The sequence below is a fragment of the Panthera uncia genome, unplaced genomic scaffold (assembly GCF_023721935.1).
Source record: "Panthera uncia isolate 11264 unplaced genomic scaffold, Puncia_PCG_1.0 HiC_scaffold_160, whole genome shotgun sequence".
NCBI classification, from domain to species: domain Eukaryota; kingdom Metazoa; phylum Chordata; class Mammalia; order Carnivora; family Felidae; genus Panthera; species Panthera uncia.
In genome coordinates, this window is record NW_026058250.1 from 26,582 (window position 1) to 46,200 (window position 19,619).

Consider the following 19,619-nt stretch of genomic DNA (forward strand, 5'->3'; position numbering starts at 1 on the left):
TTCTGTACATTGAAGACCAGGTTTTCCATCCAAATTCTCTTGGTGATCACATCCACTTTCATTGCCTTAAATACCGTATCATTGTTTTCCAAAACTTCTTTAATTATTGCCCTCCTTCAAAGTGCTATTTTAGACGTTTTTCTCCTAATCATACCCCCCCATGAAGTTTTAATGCCGTATATATTCTGTTTATGTACTATATCCCTTCGGAGGGCTACAGGCCATTGTAATATTTAAGATGCCCCCTTCCAAAGAGCCAGTTTTTGCTTTCTTGGGAGCACTATCACCCCTGTTGAGAATGCATGATCTGTATGCTGACAGAGTTCAAGCTTTTATCTTTAGCCTAGACCATCCTCAGTATATCAGATATATACCGTATACATGGACACACTATACCTCCACTAGATGTCCAATAGGTACCTCAAAAATATGTATAAAACCAACTCATAGTCTGACTTTAGCCCCTGTCCATAATGTGCTTCTATGGCTTTATTTTTCTTTGCACACTTTTTGTTCTAGCCACACTACATTTGGTATTTCACATTTTACCCTAGTGGTAAAAGGGCTTAAAGTAGTGATCACTTATTTTCTTAATCCACATTGGCTTGGCATTGAAAATAGAAATATCCGTGGCTCAGAGCCTCTATCATCATAGTCTTCAATAGGTAGGGTGGAGCAGAGATTGTAGTAATCAGTTTCTGGAAGAAGTAGTGACATTGCAGTCAGGGATTGAGATTTTGGCATAGGGCAGGGAACATGCCGTATCTTTGATCCTTTTTTTTTTTTTTTTTTAAATCATGGTCAATATCATTTGAAAGAGAACGTTTTAGTCTATTCTGGATGCTATAACAAAGTACTGTAGTCCAAGTGGCTTGTAAACAACAGACATTTATTTCTCACAGTTCTGGAAGCTGGAGAGTCCAATCAAGATAAAGGGGCTGGTTGATTGGGTTCCCGATAAGAGCCCTCTTCCTGTCTTGCGGATGGCCTCCTTTTTATTATGTCCTCACTTGGCAGAGAGAGCATCTCCCTGTTCCTCTTGGAAAGCCACTAATCCCCTCATGAGAGTTCCACCCTCAAGACTTCATCTAACTTCCAAAGCCTCATCTCCAAACACCATCCTATTGGGGGTTAGGACTCCAACATATGAATTTGCAGGGAGGTGCAATTCGGTCCGTAACAAAGGAGTTATGGGTAAATGTTCTGAATTTGGACTGCTATTCAAGCAATAGAATAATGCACGAAGGAATGCATTTTTGTTTAGTGGTTCAGAATGTGACCCCTTTAAAGTTAAACTAATTGATTTTTAGTGATGGCTGGTTGACATTGCACTTGTATGACTACAGATTCAGCATTTCCAGGGAAGATTTCATCTATGTCTGTAGCAATTTTGTTTTGAATGTGTTTTTTTTTTAATAAAAAAAATTTTTTTTTAATTTTACTTATTTTTGAGAGAGAGAGAGACCGAGTGCAAGCAGGGGAGGGGCAGAGAGAGTGAGACAGAATCTGAAGCAGGCTCTAGGCTCTGAGCTGTCAGCACAAAGCCTCATGATGCGGGGCTTGAACTCACGAACTGTGAGATCATGACCTGAGCCAAAGTCATGCTCAGATGCTCCCCTGAGCATGTCACGCAGGCTCCCCTGAATGTTTAAATGTAGGTATCATTATTTGGCTTGGTAGGCAGTTTCCAGAGATTTCATTTTCTAGTGAAAATGTTTTTTTAGAATATGTGTTTTTGAATATCACGATGTGTTTGTAACACTCTTTAGGGCTTCCAGGGAAACTTTCTGTCCTGTCATCCTGGACAATAGGAAGGGTAGACAGGGTAGATTTTGAATACTAGGGATTTTTTCTTATTTGTGTTGGCATATGTTATTGTTTCTATAGACAGTAGCAAGTTTCTCTTCTAAGTGATAAACGGTAAGATTCATCTCAGTAGAATATTCAGATTGCTTGTTCTCTTTATCAGTGAGAGGTTTTTTTGAAAGATTCTGGTGTCATCGGTTGGCTTGGTGTCCTCATTAACATATCTGCAACTTTTACAAAACACTATTGCGGTCAGTCAACTGACTTCAGGCCTTAAATTTCCTAATGAAATAATAGGAGGGTAGCTGAAAACCAGTTGAAATAGTTGAACATTTTATAACGTTTTTGGCAATTTTATGAGTGCTATTTAAATTCTGGTAATAAAGATTACATTACCTGGGTTACTGCTGTTGAAAACTTTCCAAAAGATCCGTGTGTCTTATTAGGATGTGTTTAAGATAAGAGAAGATAATATATCTACATGTCGCTGTGAAAAGTTCACAAAATAGCACAGCTGTATTGCTATAGAATTCCCTTTTGAGTAAATAAGAATTTAAGCTACGGAGCAATTAGATAGCATTGCTCAATGCATCTAGCCGAACATCTGTGAAAGGCATTTCTTCAGCAATGTGTGTTTTTTTTTTTTAACAACACTGGTTGTAAAACTGTGGTATTTGAGATAGCAGATCTTTTATTCTAAACAAATGAGGAAAGAAAGATACAATATGGGTATTCTAAAACCCAAGGGAATGTAGGTATAAAGAATGACTTTATAATTAGAATGTGTTGAATTACTTAGTTAATAAACTTTGTGAAGTTTTTTAAATGCTATTTTGTGTTTGGGGGATTTTTTTTTTTTTTTTTTTTTTAGAAATTCTGTTTTTATGTTCCCTTTACTAGTGTTTTTGAACAATTTTTAATCATCTTTCCCCCAACCCCAAATATGCAAAGTAATATCAGGAAACTACGGTGATTTAATACTTTTAAATGGTGTCTTGGCCCGTTTATGATGTTTTTCTTCCTACCTGTGTGAGTTAAAAATCAACTTTCCTAAAAGGGCGCGCAGTGGTTCTTCTAAATGACAAATCTGCGCAAATTGTTAGTGTGCAGTGTGGTTCATTCATCACAAAAAAATACCCCAACAAGATCTGACATTTTCCTGTCACCCCGGAGAAACTGAGCAGTATTGAATTTTCATATCCCTCTTCAAAACAATGGGTAGATGAGGTAAGAATTGGAAAATTGGTAGTTTGTGTACAATATGAAGTTTGTCCCATATATTAAGTTGTATTTTCTTCATGAAAATTCTTAGCCGTATCATTCCCAATTTTCTCTTCTAGTATCAAAATTCTAGCTTTATGCTTTAAAGTCGAAGAAGAGAAATGCTAGAACTTTTCAATTTAGTTGTAAACAGTAACATCTTAAAATGTGATAAACCAAAACAAAAAGATCTCTATGTTTGGCAAAGTCACATTCCCCAGGGATTTACTGGACAGCAACAGCACTGTTACCAGTGTCAGCTGAGGCATTATTTGTATCCTTCTCTAATGGCTCCTTGTTTCAGCAAAGCTATTGAAGAAGGTGTGACGCTTAGATAGTCCTCATTAAGAATTCTTTTCATCACTGTTTAGATTAGTTAACAAAACCTGGATATCAGAGTTTGAGAGTTTGACTTCTGCTGGATCTGCTCTAATCATCTGACAAATGTCCATATTCTTTTCTGTCCTCATTTACTTATTTACTGTCCTTGTTCACTGTGAGGGACATCTAGGAACAGATTGGCATTTTCTGTTGGAGAGAATGTAAATAATAAATTATAAGCAACTTTGAGATAGTTGGCAAGATAAATGATGTATGAATATTACTGTGTAATTAATGTTTATTTTCTAACTAATGCTTTAGTAGTGTCCTTTGATTGTCATATTTAGTCTGTTTTAAAGCAGCATTTTGGCAGTCTCCATTTTCCCAACTTTTTCCAATTTCACTATTATAATGCCAGAAAATTATATTGTAAACTTAAGAAAGAGGTGAATTTTTTTTCATATTCTTGACAGAGCATCCTTTTACTGTCTAAATTAAAGTAAGCTGAAAAAAAGGAATGTCTATCTTAAAAGACAGCTGTAAAACAAACCTAAGACAATGAAAGCTAATATAACCTGTTTTGCTTTGATTCTACTTGGAAAGATGCACTCAAGTTTACGAATATGCATTCTACACTGCTATTTGGTTCCTGTAACTAAATGTACACTTGATTTATTGTACTGGAATCAATATTTTATATCAAATTTATTTAAGAAGAATGAGAGATCTTTTGTTTTCATCAGTTATATGATTGAAGTCACCAAAGTTTGAGGTCAGTGTATTTTAAGATAATTTATCACGATTCTCTTTTGTTAGGAACTGAGTTGGAAGAAAGTGCTTTTTTTTTTTTTTTTTTTTTTTTGATAGAGTGCAAGCTAGGGAGGGGCAGAGAGAGAGGGAGACAGGATCCGAAGCAGGCACCACGCTGACAGGCTGACAGCGGAGAGTCTGACGCGGGGCCTGAACTCAAAAACTGTGAGATCGTGACCTGAGTTGAAGCTGGACACTTAACTGACTAAGCCACCCAGGCGCCCAAAAGTGCTCCTTTCACATATCTATTACCAACTATTTTGAGTAAGTGTGCATATTTTACTCACCCTCTGGAAACATTATTCTTTCAGGCGCTGTTCTGAAGGTGCGATTTCATAATTCAGAGTAATACTTCTTTATTCTGAAAATGGGTATTTATGGTTGCTTTTCCTCTCTGTCTCTGCTTGCAAGGGTACAAAAGGAGAGAACTAGATTTCATTACCTTTTTTTTTTTTTTTAAGTTAGCTCTATGCCCAATGTGCTGCTTGAACTCAAGACTCCAAGATCCAAGAGTCACAGTGCTCTACCAACTGAGCCAGCCTGGTCTCCCCGCATTACTGCTTCTTTGAAGGTCAAGAAAAAAGAGGGGCACCTAGGTGGTGCAGTCATTGAAGCATCTGACTCTTGATCTCAGGTCATGATCTCATGGTTCGTGAGTTTGAGCTCCACATCGGGCTCTGTACTGATGGTGCGGAGCCTGCTTGGGATTTTTGTCTCTCCTTCTCTCTGCCTCCACCCCGCTTGTTCGTTCTCTTTCTCTCTCAAAATAAATAAATAGACATCAAAGTAAATAAGGAAAAGTAGTCAAGAAAAAAAGAGCCTGTCACATTATGCAGTGGTATTCTGATTGAAAATTGGGAAGGTTACTAGAGGTTTTATAAGAAAAGATGCAGTAGAGAGACTGTATATTTAAATTTAGTGGTGGGATGCCTGGGTAGCTCAGTAAGTTGAGAATCCACTCTTGATTTTGGCTCAGGTCATGATCTCACACTTTGTGAGATTGAGCCCTGCACGGAGCCTGCTTGGATTTCACTCTCCCTCTCTCTTTGCCCCTATGATGCTCGGTCTGTCTTTCTCTAAATAAATAAACTTAAAAAAACAAAAACAGAGTGGGTCTGAAAAGAATTGATTGTTGCTTTTTCGTGTTTTTCCTAACATTCTACCATTGTGTCCTTTTAATAAAATACATATATTTTAAATATTACCATTTTAAATATTCAGTCTTGTAAATACTTGTAATGATATTTTATTAGTATTCTTGACTGTTTTATTTTGGCTCTTGTCTGCTGCATTTGCAACCAAATTATACTTTATATGCTAGACAAGGTTTATGCCAGCCTAATTGGTTGCTGGCATTTCTTAGCCTCGCAGCTGCTGTGAATTCAGCTGTGAACTAAGGAACATATAATAGGATCCTGTTTTCAGAGACCAAAAGGCAATTGTCAACATGTAAGACTTGTTTTTGACAGCTCAATAAATATATGAAATTTTATGGCAAGCTAAATAGTACTAATAGCAATCTTAAGTAACCACCTTAATTTTAAAGATTAGAAGAATCTGTATGTTACTTTTGTTCACTGGCGCAAAGGTGACTTAAGTTCTGGTGTTCTCTATTCAGTGATTTTTAAAAAGTAATTTGTCTTAATGTTTACTAATATTTTTATTTTTATTTTTATTTTTTAAATGTAATGTTTGGTTTTGAGAGAGAGAGACAGAGAGAGAGAGAGAGAGCGAGCGCACGCGCGGGGGGCACGTGGGAGTGGGGGAGGGGCAGAGAGAGAGAGGGAGACACAGAATCTAAAGCAGGCTCCAGGCTCTGAGCTGTCAGCACCGAGCCTGGCATAGGCCTCGAACTCACCAACCATGAGATCATCACCTGGGCTGAAGTCGGATGCTTAACCGACTGAGCCACCCAGGCACCCCTACTAATATTTTTAAAAGTTGAGATCTGAACTGTTTTCTCTATGATTTTACCAAACAAAAAGTTGAGACTTTCAATGATGCAAAAATATTTCTAAAAATGAACTAAACATAAAATGGCTTTGAAGTAAAGGTTGTGATTTCAAAATATTTTGTGTATTTATATTCTTTGATTTAGCAGTTAATAGTTTTGTAAATTATCCTAACATCTAAATTTGGGGTGAAATATATATTTCTTTGGGGTTGAACCATATTAAATTAGCCTTTTTAGGTTAAAAATGGTCAAATATAGATCTTGTGATTTTTTCTTAATTATCATGATTTAATTATATTTATCATATGATTTAATTATATTTAAAAATCTGTTAGTTCTCAGTAGCAGAAACTTAGGATCCTGTTTTTAAACATACACATTTAAGGTCTGTAATCTGTTGAATCTGTTGAAAATTATGTTGTGTGTGAAAATGTTAAGTGAGAGTCCATTTGCCTTTGTTTTTATTTTGTATTTTAATTTTTAAAAATGTTTATTTATTTATTTTGAGATACAGCATGCACACTAGCAGAGGAAGGGCAGAGGGGGATGGAGAGAGAGAGAGAATCCCAAGCAGGGACTGACTTGGGGTTGGAACTCAGGAATCCCATGAGATCATGACCTGAGCCAAAATCAGGAGTCAGACACTTAACCGACTGAGCCACCCAGGTGCTCCTATTTGCCTTTATTTTAAGTGGGAAACAATTACAGTGTTCATCGTTGACTCACATTCCCCAAACTATTTCGTAAATGCAACTGACACTATAAAATCATCTACATATCAGTAAAAACTATCATGTTGCACAAATAATAAGTATTAAGGGTAACAAATCAGTTTTATATGCAGTAAAAACTTTTCTTTCATCATAATTGCATTTTGCCCATGCTCTTTCAACATTTTCTTAAATATTTTGGGAGTTGTTCAACACTAAGCAAAACAAGGAGTAGTAAATATGAGAGACTTGAAATACATTTGGGACGAGCACACACTGTCAGAAAATGGCTCATACCGTGTATGATGCAAGCATCATTCTGTGCCTACATTTTGTATCCTTTTGATACTTGACATGCTTTTTAATATGTGATTCTGACCGTCTATCAATTATATTTGGAATGTAACTCAACTTTTCTAGCATACTCTTTTGTTTAAAATGTGAATTGAGTTTTGGCATAGATAAATATAAATATAAATTCTTCTGTATAAACATTGGCCAAAGTATCTTGCATTGAGAGAGAAGTATGTTTTATGAAGTTTGAATATTAAACACGAGGAAGTATTCTACAGGGAATGGGGAGAGAGAGGTTCTGCAGGATTTGCTTTTACTTTCCAAAACTCTTCCCAAGTATTATCCTTTGCTCTCAAAAGATGATATTTTCTACACTGTAATTTATCTTTACAAGTAGTTGAAATAAAGTTGAAAACTTCTAAATATCTTGAGTTTTGAGATTGTAACAGGTATAATTAATTCATATAAGAGTAATTTTATATGATAGTGTGAACCTAAAGTTTTCAAATCTGACTCCCATTTTTTTATGAATTTGACATAAAGAATTAATGATGGATTGGGACTTCTGATCAAAACAGTAAAGTTTATATATTGGCATTCTTCTGACCCACATACATCAGAGAAAACAGAAAGACATAGCTGAGCTCAAGAACAAGATACCACGATGGAGTAGAAATGGATCAGAAATACTAAGGGATGGTGGGGCTCTGCAGGCAAGGATGGCAAAAGTTGATTCCTGTAGGAAGATAGGGAGATTTAAAAAAAACCCACAAGTTCCCTGTTTGAAGACAGAGACTCCTTTTTATATAGGAGCTCCCTGGAGCTAGGTTTATAGAAAATTTTCTCCAAGGGAGGCAGTCCAATATGATTAAGGTAGAAATACAGGGCTGACACTTAGCCCCTGTGCACTGGGAAATCATACCAGTTATTTCTGGCATTATTTATTCTCATCGGTCAGGTGCCTTATCTTTGGAAATCTTTAACAGGATATGTAGAAAGCTTGCATGTGTTTGGAATTTGGAAAACACTTCTAGAAAACTCATGAGTCAAAGAATCATAAAATTAGAAAATAGTTTCAACTCCCATAACAAAAATACTAAATACAAAAATTTATAAGATGCTGCTAAAGCAGTTCTTGGAGAGAAATGTGTAGCTTTAATTGCTCATCAGGGAAAAAAAAGGATAAAGATGAACAAGCAAAGCATCCATCTTAAGAATTTGAGAAAAAAATGATGCAGCAAAATGTGTCCGAAGTAAGTTACAGGAAAGATTAATGTTAAGAATGGTAATTAAGTATTTAATAACACAGTAAAAGGGCTCAACAAAACCAGGTGTTGTTCCTGGAAGAGATAAAACTGACAAATCTGATACAAGATTTACCAAGAAAGAACGATGAAAAATTATTAATGAAAAAGTGATTGTTACAGATTGCCACATTCAACATAATTATGAACAACTTTATGCCCAAAATGTGAAAACTTAAATAATTGTCTCCCAGAAAAAAGTATAATTATCAAAAGTCACAAATAGAAAACTACAATAATCTTAAAATGGTTAGGAAAATTGAATCTTTTCACAAATAAAACCCTAGACCAAGATGGTTTTAACCAGATACTCAGGGTTCAAATAATTCTAATTTTAAACTGTTCCAGAATAAGGTTGGAATGAGAAAGGAAGACTGCTGGCAGCTATTACTCTTAGTCAATGATGTAAAGATCCAGCACAAAATTCTTAATGTAATTCCAACTAGAATCCTGACAGGTGGTTTTTTAAATTATTAGGTTATTTGATTTTTGGATTTTGACAAGCTGATTCTATAATTTATACAGACATGCAAAAGGCTAAGAAGATCAAAGAAACTCTTAAAGAGCAATTAGGTGGGGACGCTTCTTTTACCAGCTAGCAAGACTTATTACAAAGCTGTAACAGTACGACTGTGTAATTTTGGTTCAAGGATAAAGAAATAGGCTGATGCATGTTTGCTTGAAATTTGACGAGTCATAGTGCAGATAAGTCAGGGAAGGAAGAGCCTTCCAGGAAATGGCACTGGGATAATTTGGTTTTCATGGTGGGGTTGGGGGAGTTGGGAATTGTGTTACCATACACAAAAATCAAAATGACAGTAGGTTGCAGTCTTGAGTATAACTTTTAGACTTTGTGAAACTGTGGAAGAAAATGTCAGAAACTTTCTTAATGACCCGAGTCTCAGGAAGAATTTTAGAATGTAAAAAGCCGTAATTGAAACCTGTATATTTACATTAAAATTATCGTCTTGAAATTCATCAAAAAACATCATAAAGAAAGTAAAAGATGAGCCTTAAATTTGGAGAAAATATTTGCAACATATTTAACAGAAGATTGATACCAAAATATATGGAGAATTTGCAGAGAAGTGGGAAGAAAAAAACAGTCAAAATGTTTGGTGGCCAACAAACACACAAATAGGCACAGCCTCATTAAATCAGAGAAATTAGAACCACAATATGATCATAGTGGATGTGAAGTCATTGTTAGTAGGATTGCAAATCATTGCAGGTATAGTCATTCTGGGAAACATGGTGGCACTAACTAGAAAAGATACGTATGTGTGTATTCTGTTTCTTACACTTCCGAGAGAAATTCTTGCTTATTTGTATCGGTACGCATGTATAAGAATGCCTATAACACCATTGTTTCTAATACCAAATATATGAAAACACATGTTTGTCAACAGAGTAGATAAGTTTTTGGCATATTCGTATGTAGTGAAAATAAGTGAATTAATTTACAACAGCATAAATGAATCGTGGAAAACTAGTGTGTACCAGAAGCAAGGTTTAAAGTAGTGTCACTCCATTTACACAGTTTAAAAACAAGCAAGCTGTTCAGGTACTTTTGTGTTACATGTATAGGTGGTAAAACTTTAAAGAAAAGCCACAGTATGACTCTCAGATATTAGGATAATGATTACTGCTGGTGGTGGGGGAAGAAGGGAAAGGGAGATTCACTTAGGGAGGGGGGCATATGGAGTTTCAAAGGTATTGTTCCTTTTTTTTTTTTCAAGATTTTATTAAAAAATTTTTTTAAGGTTTATTTATTTTTGAGAAAGAGAAGAGAGAGAGCACACAAGTGGGGGAGGGCAGAGAGAGAGAGATACACAGAATCTAAGCAGGCCCCAGGCTCTGAGCTGTCAGCACAGAGCCCATTGGGGGGCTCAAACCCTCGAACTGTGGGATCATGACCTGAGCTGAAGTCAGACGCTTAACTGACTGAGCCACTCGGGCGCCCCTTAAAGATTTTATTGTTGAGTAATCTCTCCACCCATTGTGGGGCTCAAACGTACAACTCTATCAAGTCTCATGCTCCACTGACTGAACCAGCCAGGCCCCCCTCAAAGGTATTGTTTTCTAACCTGGCTGGTAGTGAATACACAGGTGTGTTACCTTTTTTTTTTTTTTTTTTGAATGTAGAAGTGTATATGATATAATTTATAGTAAAGTAAATGGGGAATCAGAGAGTCAAAGGGCAATGAATTAGTGATGATGGAATACAGGAATTTTCTCAAACCAGAGAATGGTGATGGTGTTAGAGGGGCTATGTGGGAAGATTGTACCAGGTTCTAAGGAAAGATACTTCAAATTCTGATTGGTCTCTGAGCTGTAGTTCCTTATCTGTATCAACAACTGCACATGATCCCTATTAACAACTATCCCTATTAGGATAAAATACTTGTTTTTGATTTAGTGATAATCATAATGATTTCTTTCCCTTGAAAAATGTTGTATATATTTATCCCTCTTTTTATTATATTACTTAACAGGTGTGTACTATTTGACTTCAGAAAAAATCAAATTATGATTTTTATTACAATTAAAAATAAGAAATTTGAGTATCTCACTTGAGCTATATGTAAAACATTTTTTAAAAAAACCTTTAAAGGTATATTGGATAAAGTTAGACTTAAAACATTTTTTAGAGGCAACTTTTGTTAAACATAATCAAAACCCCATCCTGCAGATATTTCTGGTTATCTCATCCACTGACCAAAAAGCATACACTTGAGATTTGATTCATTCATTCAGCTATAGTCTTTATTAATTTCTTCTTATTGGAATTTCATATTTCTTTGTTCCTATTAGATGAGTAAACTGGACCCTGGTAGAGATAAGCGAACAGTTTATCCTTTCTCAACATTTCTGTCTTCTTAAACCTCTAGAGCTTAGTCTCAACTGGTGAATTAGCTGCTTTTGACTCTCATTTACTTGTGGCCTAAGGCTTTCTGCATTTGTAAGTGAACTTCTGGAGGTACAGCTATTGAGGACTGCTGATAATGGGTTTTCAAAAGAGAATCTTGATTTTCTTTATCCTCTTTCTGTAGTCTGTCTGATTTCTGTAGTCTGTCTTTGGAAATTAAGGTCCCTGTGAGATTGTGTGACCTGTAGTTCTTTAGGTCCTATAGTCCACTCTTCGTTCCCAAGGTAAGTTGGAATATTGTAGTAGATGCCTAACAGGAATGTGGTATTGGTCTTGCTTTTGCAACATGATACACTTCCTCATTCTCATTATTGTGGTACTTCCTCATTCTCATTATTGTGGTACTTCTGTTGGTAATTGCATGGAGACCCTCTGTCTCTACTCTTCAACAATCTCAGCTACAGCCTCTTCATTTCCTGCTGAAAGTTAGTATTTGTGGTATTTAAATATATCTTCTTTGTTGTAGTAACCCTGTTCGTACTCATGGGTATTACTGTTTTGAGGCTGGGTTTCACTACTTTGAGACCTAGTAGCTGCTGGGTCTCAGATTCACTAATTATGTTGTGGAGATGGTGTTGAATGTGGGGCTTGATGCAGCAGTGGGGATTCCTCCTAGATTATAATGGAGACCATCAGGGCAGCTCATGGCTCTCTGGGGTCCACTCTTCACTTCCACTACCAATTAAACTCAGTTTCTCTTTTTCTTTTTTAAGTTTGTTTATTTATTTATTTTGAGAAAGAGAGCTCAAGTGGGGTGGGGCAGACGGAGGGGGAGAGAATCCCAAGCAGTGCAGAGCCTTATGTGGGGCTTGAACTCATGAACTGTGAGATCATGACCTGAGCTGAAATGAAGAGTTGGACGCTTAACCCACTGAGCCACCCAGGCACTCCTCTCTTTTTCATAACCTGTAGCAGCTTTGTAGATGTACTGCTTGGGTCTCTCTTTAAGAAACTTCTTACTGTTCCTTCAGCTCCAGGGAGTACATTTAGCTGACAGCCTCTAGCTGTTAATTTAGGCTCCTAAGATTTTGAGTTGAGGCCTTGTGTTTCCTAGGAAACCTCCTGCCACTGACTGAGCATGGTGTGGGTTCTAGGGTGTTTCCATTTTGTCCCAGTGTTGGACTGTTCTAGTGGGCAGTCTTTGCTTTGGAGTACTCTACTGGGTTTTCCAGCACATTGTCAGATCTTTGTCAGGGTCTGAGGCTCTGTCTGCTCGATCCTGTTTTATATCCCCTTTCCTTCACTGATTTTAGATCCATTTGAGTCTGAAGGTTTTCCATCCTCAGTCGTGTTTTACTCCCCCCCCCCCCCCGCCCAGCTTTTATCTTTCATAATAAAATTCTTGTCCTTGAACATCTTCCTGGAGGACCCGACTGACACATACCACTTCTGTTGGTTGTTTACCTAATTTCTGTCCAATCACGTGGGTAGTGAATGTTGTCTCATTTTCCCCTTTTTAAGCCTCTCCCTTGAATCTTCTCAGTATTTTCCAGTTCATCATTTCTGTCTACCCTTAATACCCGATTGTCTAATGTCCACTAATCTCAGTAAATGCCTTATTTTTACAATAACATTGTTTCATATACTGTGTATCTGGTTTTTTTTTAAAGATATTTAAAGAGGTATAAACTGTATTAAGGTAAATTATAAATGCCCCCAAGGATTTCATTCAGGAAATACATATGAAACCTATTAAATAATATAAAAATGCACATCTGTAACATAGTTTCTGTCCTTCCTTGAAGAATAATCAAATGGGTGGGTAAGATGAAGACAAGTAAGTAAGAAGTACACACGCACACACACACATGCATCTAAAATCTTGATCTGCTTCTAGGAATTTGTCCCAAAGAAATAATCTGACAAGTGTAAAATAATACACGTGCAGTAGTATTCATTGCATTGTTTATAATAGTAAAAAATTGCATACAACCTAAGTACCATGAATAGATATTAAATAAGTTGTAATAAACATAATGGAATATTCTATAATAATTAAAAATAATGACTTAGTTCTGTGGTTATTAACAAGTAAGATCCACAGTCTGCTAAGAGAGGGAAAACAAGTTTAATATGTTACATAGGACACCCTGTCTCTACAAATGGTAAGTAGTAGAACTGTCAAAGAAAGTAAGGTGTAGAATGGATTTAGATAGGCAGCATGAAGAAAGAGAACATTTTAGATTACATTTTCCAACCTTTTTGGACTTAGAATCCTTTTCTCAATATTTTAAAAACAATGTCACTTTGTCCAGTATATGATAGTGATTTTTACATACAAAGTGTTTTATATTAGTATAGTATTAAAAAGTGCTCTCTGAATTTTTTTTGTGTTTTATAGTCAGTATCATCACATAGTAAAGAAATTTTTTAATGATTAGAAGTATATAAAATTTCAGGCATTCTCTGCCACTGTGTAACCATTTTTAATGTATGTTGAAAATAAACTTTCAGTCTAAACCAATTTCTCGAGTTTCTGGTCTTAACAGCACATCTGTGATCCCATAGACAAAGTTTATTCACAAATCCTGAGAGTCTGGAAATCCCTTGTAAGAAAAGTAGTGTCGTTTTCTTACCATAATTTATTACCATAATTTATGACATCTTAAAAATGTATGTTTTATTCCCACTTAGGCCGAATACATCAAGCAATGGTAACATCTTTAAATGAAGATAATGAAAGTGTAACTGTTGAATGGATAGAAAATGGAGATACAAAAGGCAAAGAGGTATGATCACTGGGTTAATTTTTTATTTATTTTTTTTGAGAGAGTAGGAGCAGGGGAGAGGGGCAGAGGCAGAGGGGAGTGGAGGGTGGGAGGGAGGGGGAGAGAGAGAGGGAAAGAGGGAAGGAGGGTGGGAGGGAGGGAGGCCTAAGCAGGCTCCATGCTCAGTGTGGAGCCCAATGCCGGACTTAATCCCATGATCCTGGGATCCTGACCTTAGCCAAAATTAAGAGACGCTCAACTGACTGAGCCATCCAGACACCCATAAATTTTTTCTGATTATAGTTTTAAATAATCTCTACACCCAACATGTGGCTCGAGCCTACAACCCCAAGATCAAGAGTTGCATACTTTACTGACTGAGACAGCCAAGCGCCCCAATCACTGGTTTAAATTTTATTTCTGGTCCCACAATCAAGGTTCCAAATATAAAACAAAACAGAGGCTCCTGGGTGGCTCAGTTGGTTAAGTGTCCACCTTCGGCTCAGGTCACAATCTCGTGGTTCATGGGTTTGAGCCCCATGTCGGGCTCTGTGCTGATAGCTCAGAGCCTGGAGCCTGTTTTGGATTCTGTGTCTCCCTCTCTGTCTGCCCCTCCCCTGCTCATGTTCCGTCTCATAAATAAAACATTAAAAAGTTTAAGACAAAACAGAGAGTATATAATTTTTTACATAGTGCATGTATTCTTTATCATTGCTTGAAAAACTTAAAAATGATTAAAAAATTTCACTCAAAGATTGGTAGGTTCCTCTTCAATATTGTAAGTGATGGGACATATAATCAAGACCACAAAATCCTGTCTTTTAAAACAAATTTAATGTTTATTTATTTTTGAGAGAGAGCAAGCACAAGCAGGGGAGGGGCAGAGAGAGAGAGAGAGAGAGAGAGAGAGAGAGAGAGAGAGACACAGAATCGAAGCAGGCTCCAGGCTCTGAGCTGTCAGCACAGAGCCCGACGTGGGGCTCGAACTCACGAACCTCGAGATCATGACTTGAGCTGAAGTCGGACTCTTAACCAGCTGAGCCACCCAGGTGCCCACAAAATGCTGTTTGAATACAGATTCTTTAAATATATGTGGGTTGTAATTGTAGATAATATAGTTTTCAAGGCAGTACTATTCATGAGGCCAAAATCATTTAACAATTAGTCTCTCTGTGTAAATTCGTAAAATAATGTCAAAATTTACTCTCAAAATATATGCATTTTTTAAAACAGATTGATCTCGAGAGCATCTTTTCACTTAACCCTGACCTTGTACCTGATGAAGAAATTGAACCCAGTCCAGAAACACCTCCACCTCCAGCATCCTCAGCCAAAGTAAACAAAATTGTAAAGGTTAGTGATGAAAATTCAGAGCACGGGTGGGTGGGTGTGTGTGTGGGCTGAGAGTCTGGTTTGAAATGACAGTCTGTGAAGAGTATGTTTTAAGTATTAGTTTGCTTTAAAAAAACAAACTGTAATATTTCTGCCATCTTCATGTCCTGTATATGCTTACATCCTTTGAAGGATCGAGGTTGTCCAGTTAACAGTTAATGATCATCATTAGGTAAAATCCTAGGAATTCCTTTCCTGATTAAGATTTTTCCTAAGACTAGTAGCTTCTCAGGAGATATGGATGTCAAAACCATTTGCTGTCCATATTTGTTGAATGATACATATGACTTAGATAAAGAAGGAATGTTGATTTTTCATAATAAATTCCCACTCCACTAGTCTTGAAGTAGTGATTCTGCTGCTTATGTTCATTAGATAAGGATGGGAAATGATAGAATGTAGTTTAACTACTGTGTTATCTGTAAAGATGAACTTTAAAACCATGCTGTATATCCTCCCTGAGAGTTTTATCTTTACAAAAATAAAAGCCATGTCGTTTTTATTATTTTAAAAGGTAATACTCGTCCTTCCTATTGAAATTTCTCACTATTAAAATTGTATATCAAAATGCAACTCTTTTTAAACCAGGTCGCTCACACCGTTGTTTAATCTGTAGTTCTTCATCTTGAGGTTTCAAAAAGTATTTGTTGATTTTGTCATGTACAGGTATAACTTTAACCCTATAGGAATTTGGTATCTTGAAAGGAAGGTATACAAAAGCATCCAAATGTAGTGTGATGGGAGCTTAACATTATCAACAAAACATTCTACTTTTTAAGTTCTGCATATGAACATAAGGCAGATTTTCAGTTCATGTAATTTAACTAGGATATTGAGTGTCACTGCTTAGAGGTCTTTAGTTATGACTTGTAGATGGACTGTTTTTCATATTTGACTTCACAGCCTTGAAGGATCTTTATAGTTGATCCTTCTTAGTATGTCATTAGCAGCCTTTGCTGTGCATTAAAATCACTTGGAGAATTTTTTAAAATACTGATGCTTAGCCCACTTTCAGCGATTCATTTTATCTAAAGTGAGGCCCTAGAATCAATATCCTTTTATTAGTACCCATCTGATTTAAATTTGCAAATGTTCTCTCTAGCTTTGAGAACCACGACATTATTTGATATCTTTCTTTTCAGGTGACTAAAATGAAGTCTTGGTAAATAAATAATAGGATCAAAAATTTGCTGCTCTAGTGTATGCAGTGTTGCGAGTCTTTGAGAGTCCAATGAAATCTTTTAGTAGAAATGAGAGAAAAAAAGAAATGACAGTGAGCATTTCATGGTATTTTGATGTTTAACAGTAGATTGTAAGTTGTCTAAAACTGGTATTTTATTGATTACTCCCACATCCAAAGATGAAATGTAATACATGCTTTTGAAATGTATTACATGGTTGTAGCATGATGACTGCAACTATACCTTTTACTGAAATTGCTTAACTTCACCTTGCTTCAGTTTTCTCATGAAACCAGAATAATAGTAATTAATTACCTCATAGGGTTGTTGTGAAGGTTGAATGAATTAATATTAACAGTGTCCATCTCATACTAATTCCTGAATATTGCTTTTTGTGGGGAGGTGGTGGCCAATACTCATATGAAGAAACTTGAATATTGCTAGCATTAGTGTAGTAATTTATTAGCAGATTATAGTTTTTTTCCATTTAGTTTCATAACATATTTAAAAAAAATTTTTTTTAATGTTTTTATTTTATTTTTGAGAGAGACAGAGTGCGAGACAAAGCGAGAGAGCGAGGTGACACAGAATCTGAAGCAGGCTCCAGGCTCTGAGCTGTCAGCACAGAGCCTGACATGGGGCTTGAATGAGCCGTGAGATCATGACCTGAGCGGAAGTCGGACGCTTAACCAACTGAGCCACCCAGGCGCCCCTAATTTTATAATATTTTATATTCACCTACTTTCATTTAATTAAAGAAAGCTGAAATTATGATACAATCTGAGGAGTAAAGAGAGAAAGTAAATGAACATTTTTTTGTTGTATAGAATCGACGGACTGTGGCTTCTATTAAGAATGACCCTCCTCCAAGAGATAACAGAGGTAAAGTAAACATTTCTCTATTAATTTTTCCTATTAACTTTTTAGTATGACCCTGACAAGGTAAGTCGAAAGTTAATCTCACCCTTGACATTATTATTCATTTAAACTTTACATGGCTAATTTGAAGATTGGCTATCAGAAATTCCCTAATATAATAATGTCAATAATATGAAAAACGATTTATAAAGGTACATGATGAATGTGAAACTCCAAATCTGTGCATTTTTTGATTCATCTCTTTACCCAGTAACTTTTCAGATTTGAGAAGAGTTATCATGAGAAAGAAAGGAATGGGGAAGTAGTCAGTTAATTGATTTCACAAGAGTAAATCTAATCTTCACATTTTAATGTGACTTTTTGGCTAACAGTCTTCCAAAAAGAGTCATGGGTAACTTGGGAGTCAGTTAAAGAAAAGTTGAATAGGTACAATTTGTAGTTAATTGCAGGTATTCCATATATTTTCAGCCCGGAAATGTAAAACACAGTTAATTTCTTTTCTTTTCAGCAATTCACAATTGTCATTTCTAGCAGTGATAATTTCTCTGTATGTGAAGGACAGGCATAGGTATTAGAAGAGAGATTGGAGGTAGAGGCAAAGTCTTACGCTTTAAACCTATCCTTCCTTTGAGTCTTGTGAAAATTTATATTGGCTATGTGAAATGTGATATTCATATTTTACTTTATATTTATTTTTTCACTTTTGTAACATAATCATTGGGAAATTCTTTGCTGAAGATTTGCATATTTGAGGAGCAGAGAGTGGGATTTGGAATTACAGGCAGGGTTGAAGGGCTTTTTAAAAAACTTTATGTACAGAATTGGGTAAATTTTTCAAAATGACAGTGCATTTAAATTTAAAATTTATATTTTATACACTTACATTATTTAAATGATTATTAAGAGTTAAGCTTGGCTTTAGTTTTTATATAAATTATTCAGAATGAGTTGTTTCTTTTTTTAAAATATATTTATTTATTTTGAGAGAGAGAATGGGGAGTGCAGGTGGAGGAGAGGCAGAGAGAAAGGGAGAAAATCCCAAGCAGGCTCCACACTCAGCACAGAGACCGACGCAGGGCTCGAGCTCACGAACAGTGAAATCATGACCTGAGCCAAAGTCGGACACTTAACGAACTGAGCCACCCAGGAGCCCCTCAGATTGAGTTTTGTAGCTTAAATTACATTGGTGGGACCGAAGTCCACACACATTCCTGTGAAAAACTTCTTGGCTTGTTAGATTATTGAACAGAATTGATTGTTCCATACTTTATTTATACCCACATAAGTAGAAAATCTGAGAGTTGACTAATGTACCTCTTAAGTATCTGTTCTTTTGAGGTCTCTCTGTTCCTTTTACTAGGGTTCATCTTTACTAATTTTCTGTTCTGAATTTAAAAATTGTTTCATTTACAGTGGTTGGTTCTGCACGTGCACGGCCTAGTCAGCTTCCTGAGCAGTCTTCCTCCGCACAACAGAATGGTAGTGTTTCAGATATATCTCCAGTTCAAGCTGCAAAAAAGGAATTTGGACCCCCTTGTATGTAAATCATGTATCAAGGATTCAGTTATTTTAGGCATACATGTATTCTCTCTTGGTCATCTTTAAAGTCTCCAAATGGTAAAGTTTAACTACAAACGATTGCAGATTTCATTTTACCACTGTGGAAAAATTTTTTTCCTGTTAGTTTAGTCTGTTAATTGGGTGTTTAAATGTATATTTTGGAGAATTTCTAAATGTAAAATTATACCAATATCTCAGTTGCTTTGAATTTAAAATTCTGGTCAGATGATAATTCAACAGATGTTATGGAAGAAATTCTTATGCTCCTCAATCTTTTCAATTCAAACATCTGTGATTGTAAACCAAGAGATGACATGTATCAATATGTTAAAGTCATTTTTCTTGACCATTTGTATATTGTCCTGTTCCTGGTTTCATTAAAGCAGCTCATAATAAAGTTCACGTAGTTGTTATAGGCATGCTTTGTCAGTGTGTACCTTTTTTTTGGTGTTATGTGGTGAGATTGATTATATGTAAAATTTTTGCATGTAAGTTCAGTACTATAAAAAGA

General features: G+C 36.0%; 1 protein-coding gene across 2 annotated transcripts in view; it reads left to right on the plus strand.

The window, feature by feature from the left end:
* The window catches only part of KIF2A (kinesin family member 2A), a 62,332-nt gene that overhangs the window by 19,037 nt on the left and 23,676 nt on the right, over positions 1-19,619 (plus strand). The window contains exons 2-5 of one of the 2 annotated variants that reach the window (XM_049623477.1): positions 14,023-14,117; positions 15,330-15,449; positions 17,497-17,551; positions 18,962-19,027. In XM_049623477.1, coding sequence (XP_049479434.1) covers positions 14,023-14,117; positions 15,330-15,449; positions 17,497-17,551; positions 18,962-19,027 — 336 coding nt within the window. Of the gene's footprint in view, positions 1-14,022; positions 14,118-15,329; positions 15,450-17,496; positions 17,552-18,961; positions 19,085-19,619 lie in introns of both variants that reach the window. The other variant, XM_049623476.1, reaches the window with a different exon arrangement.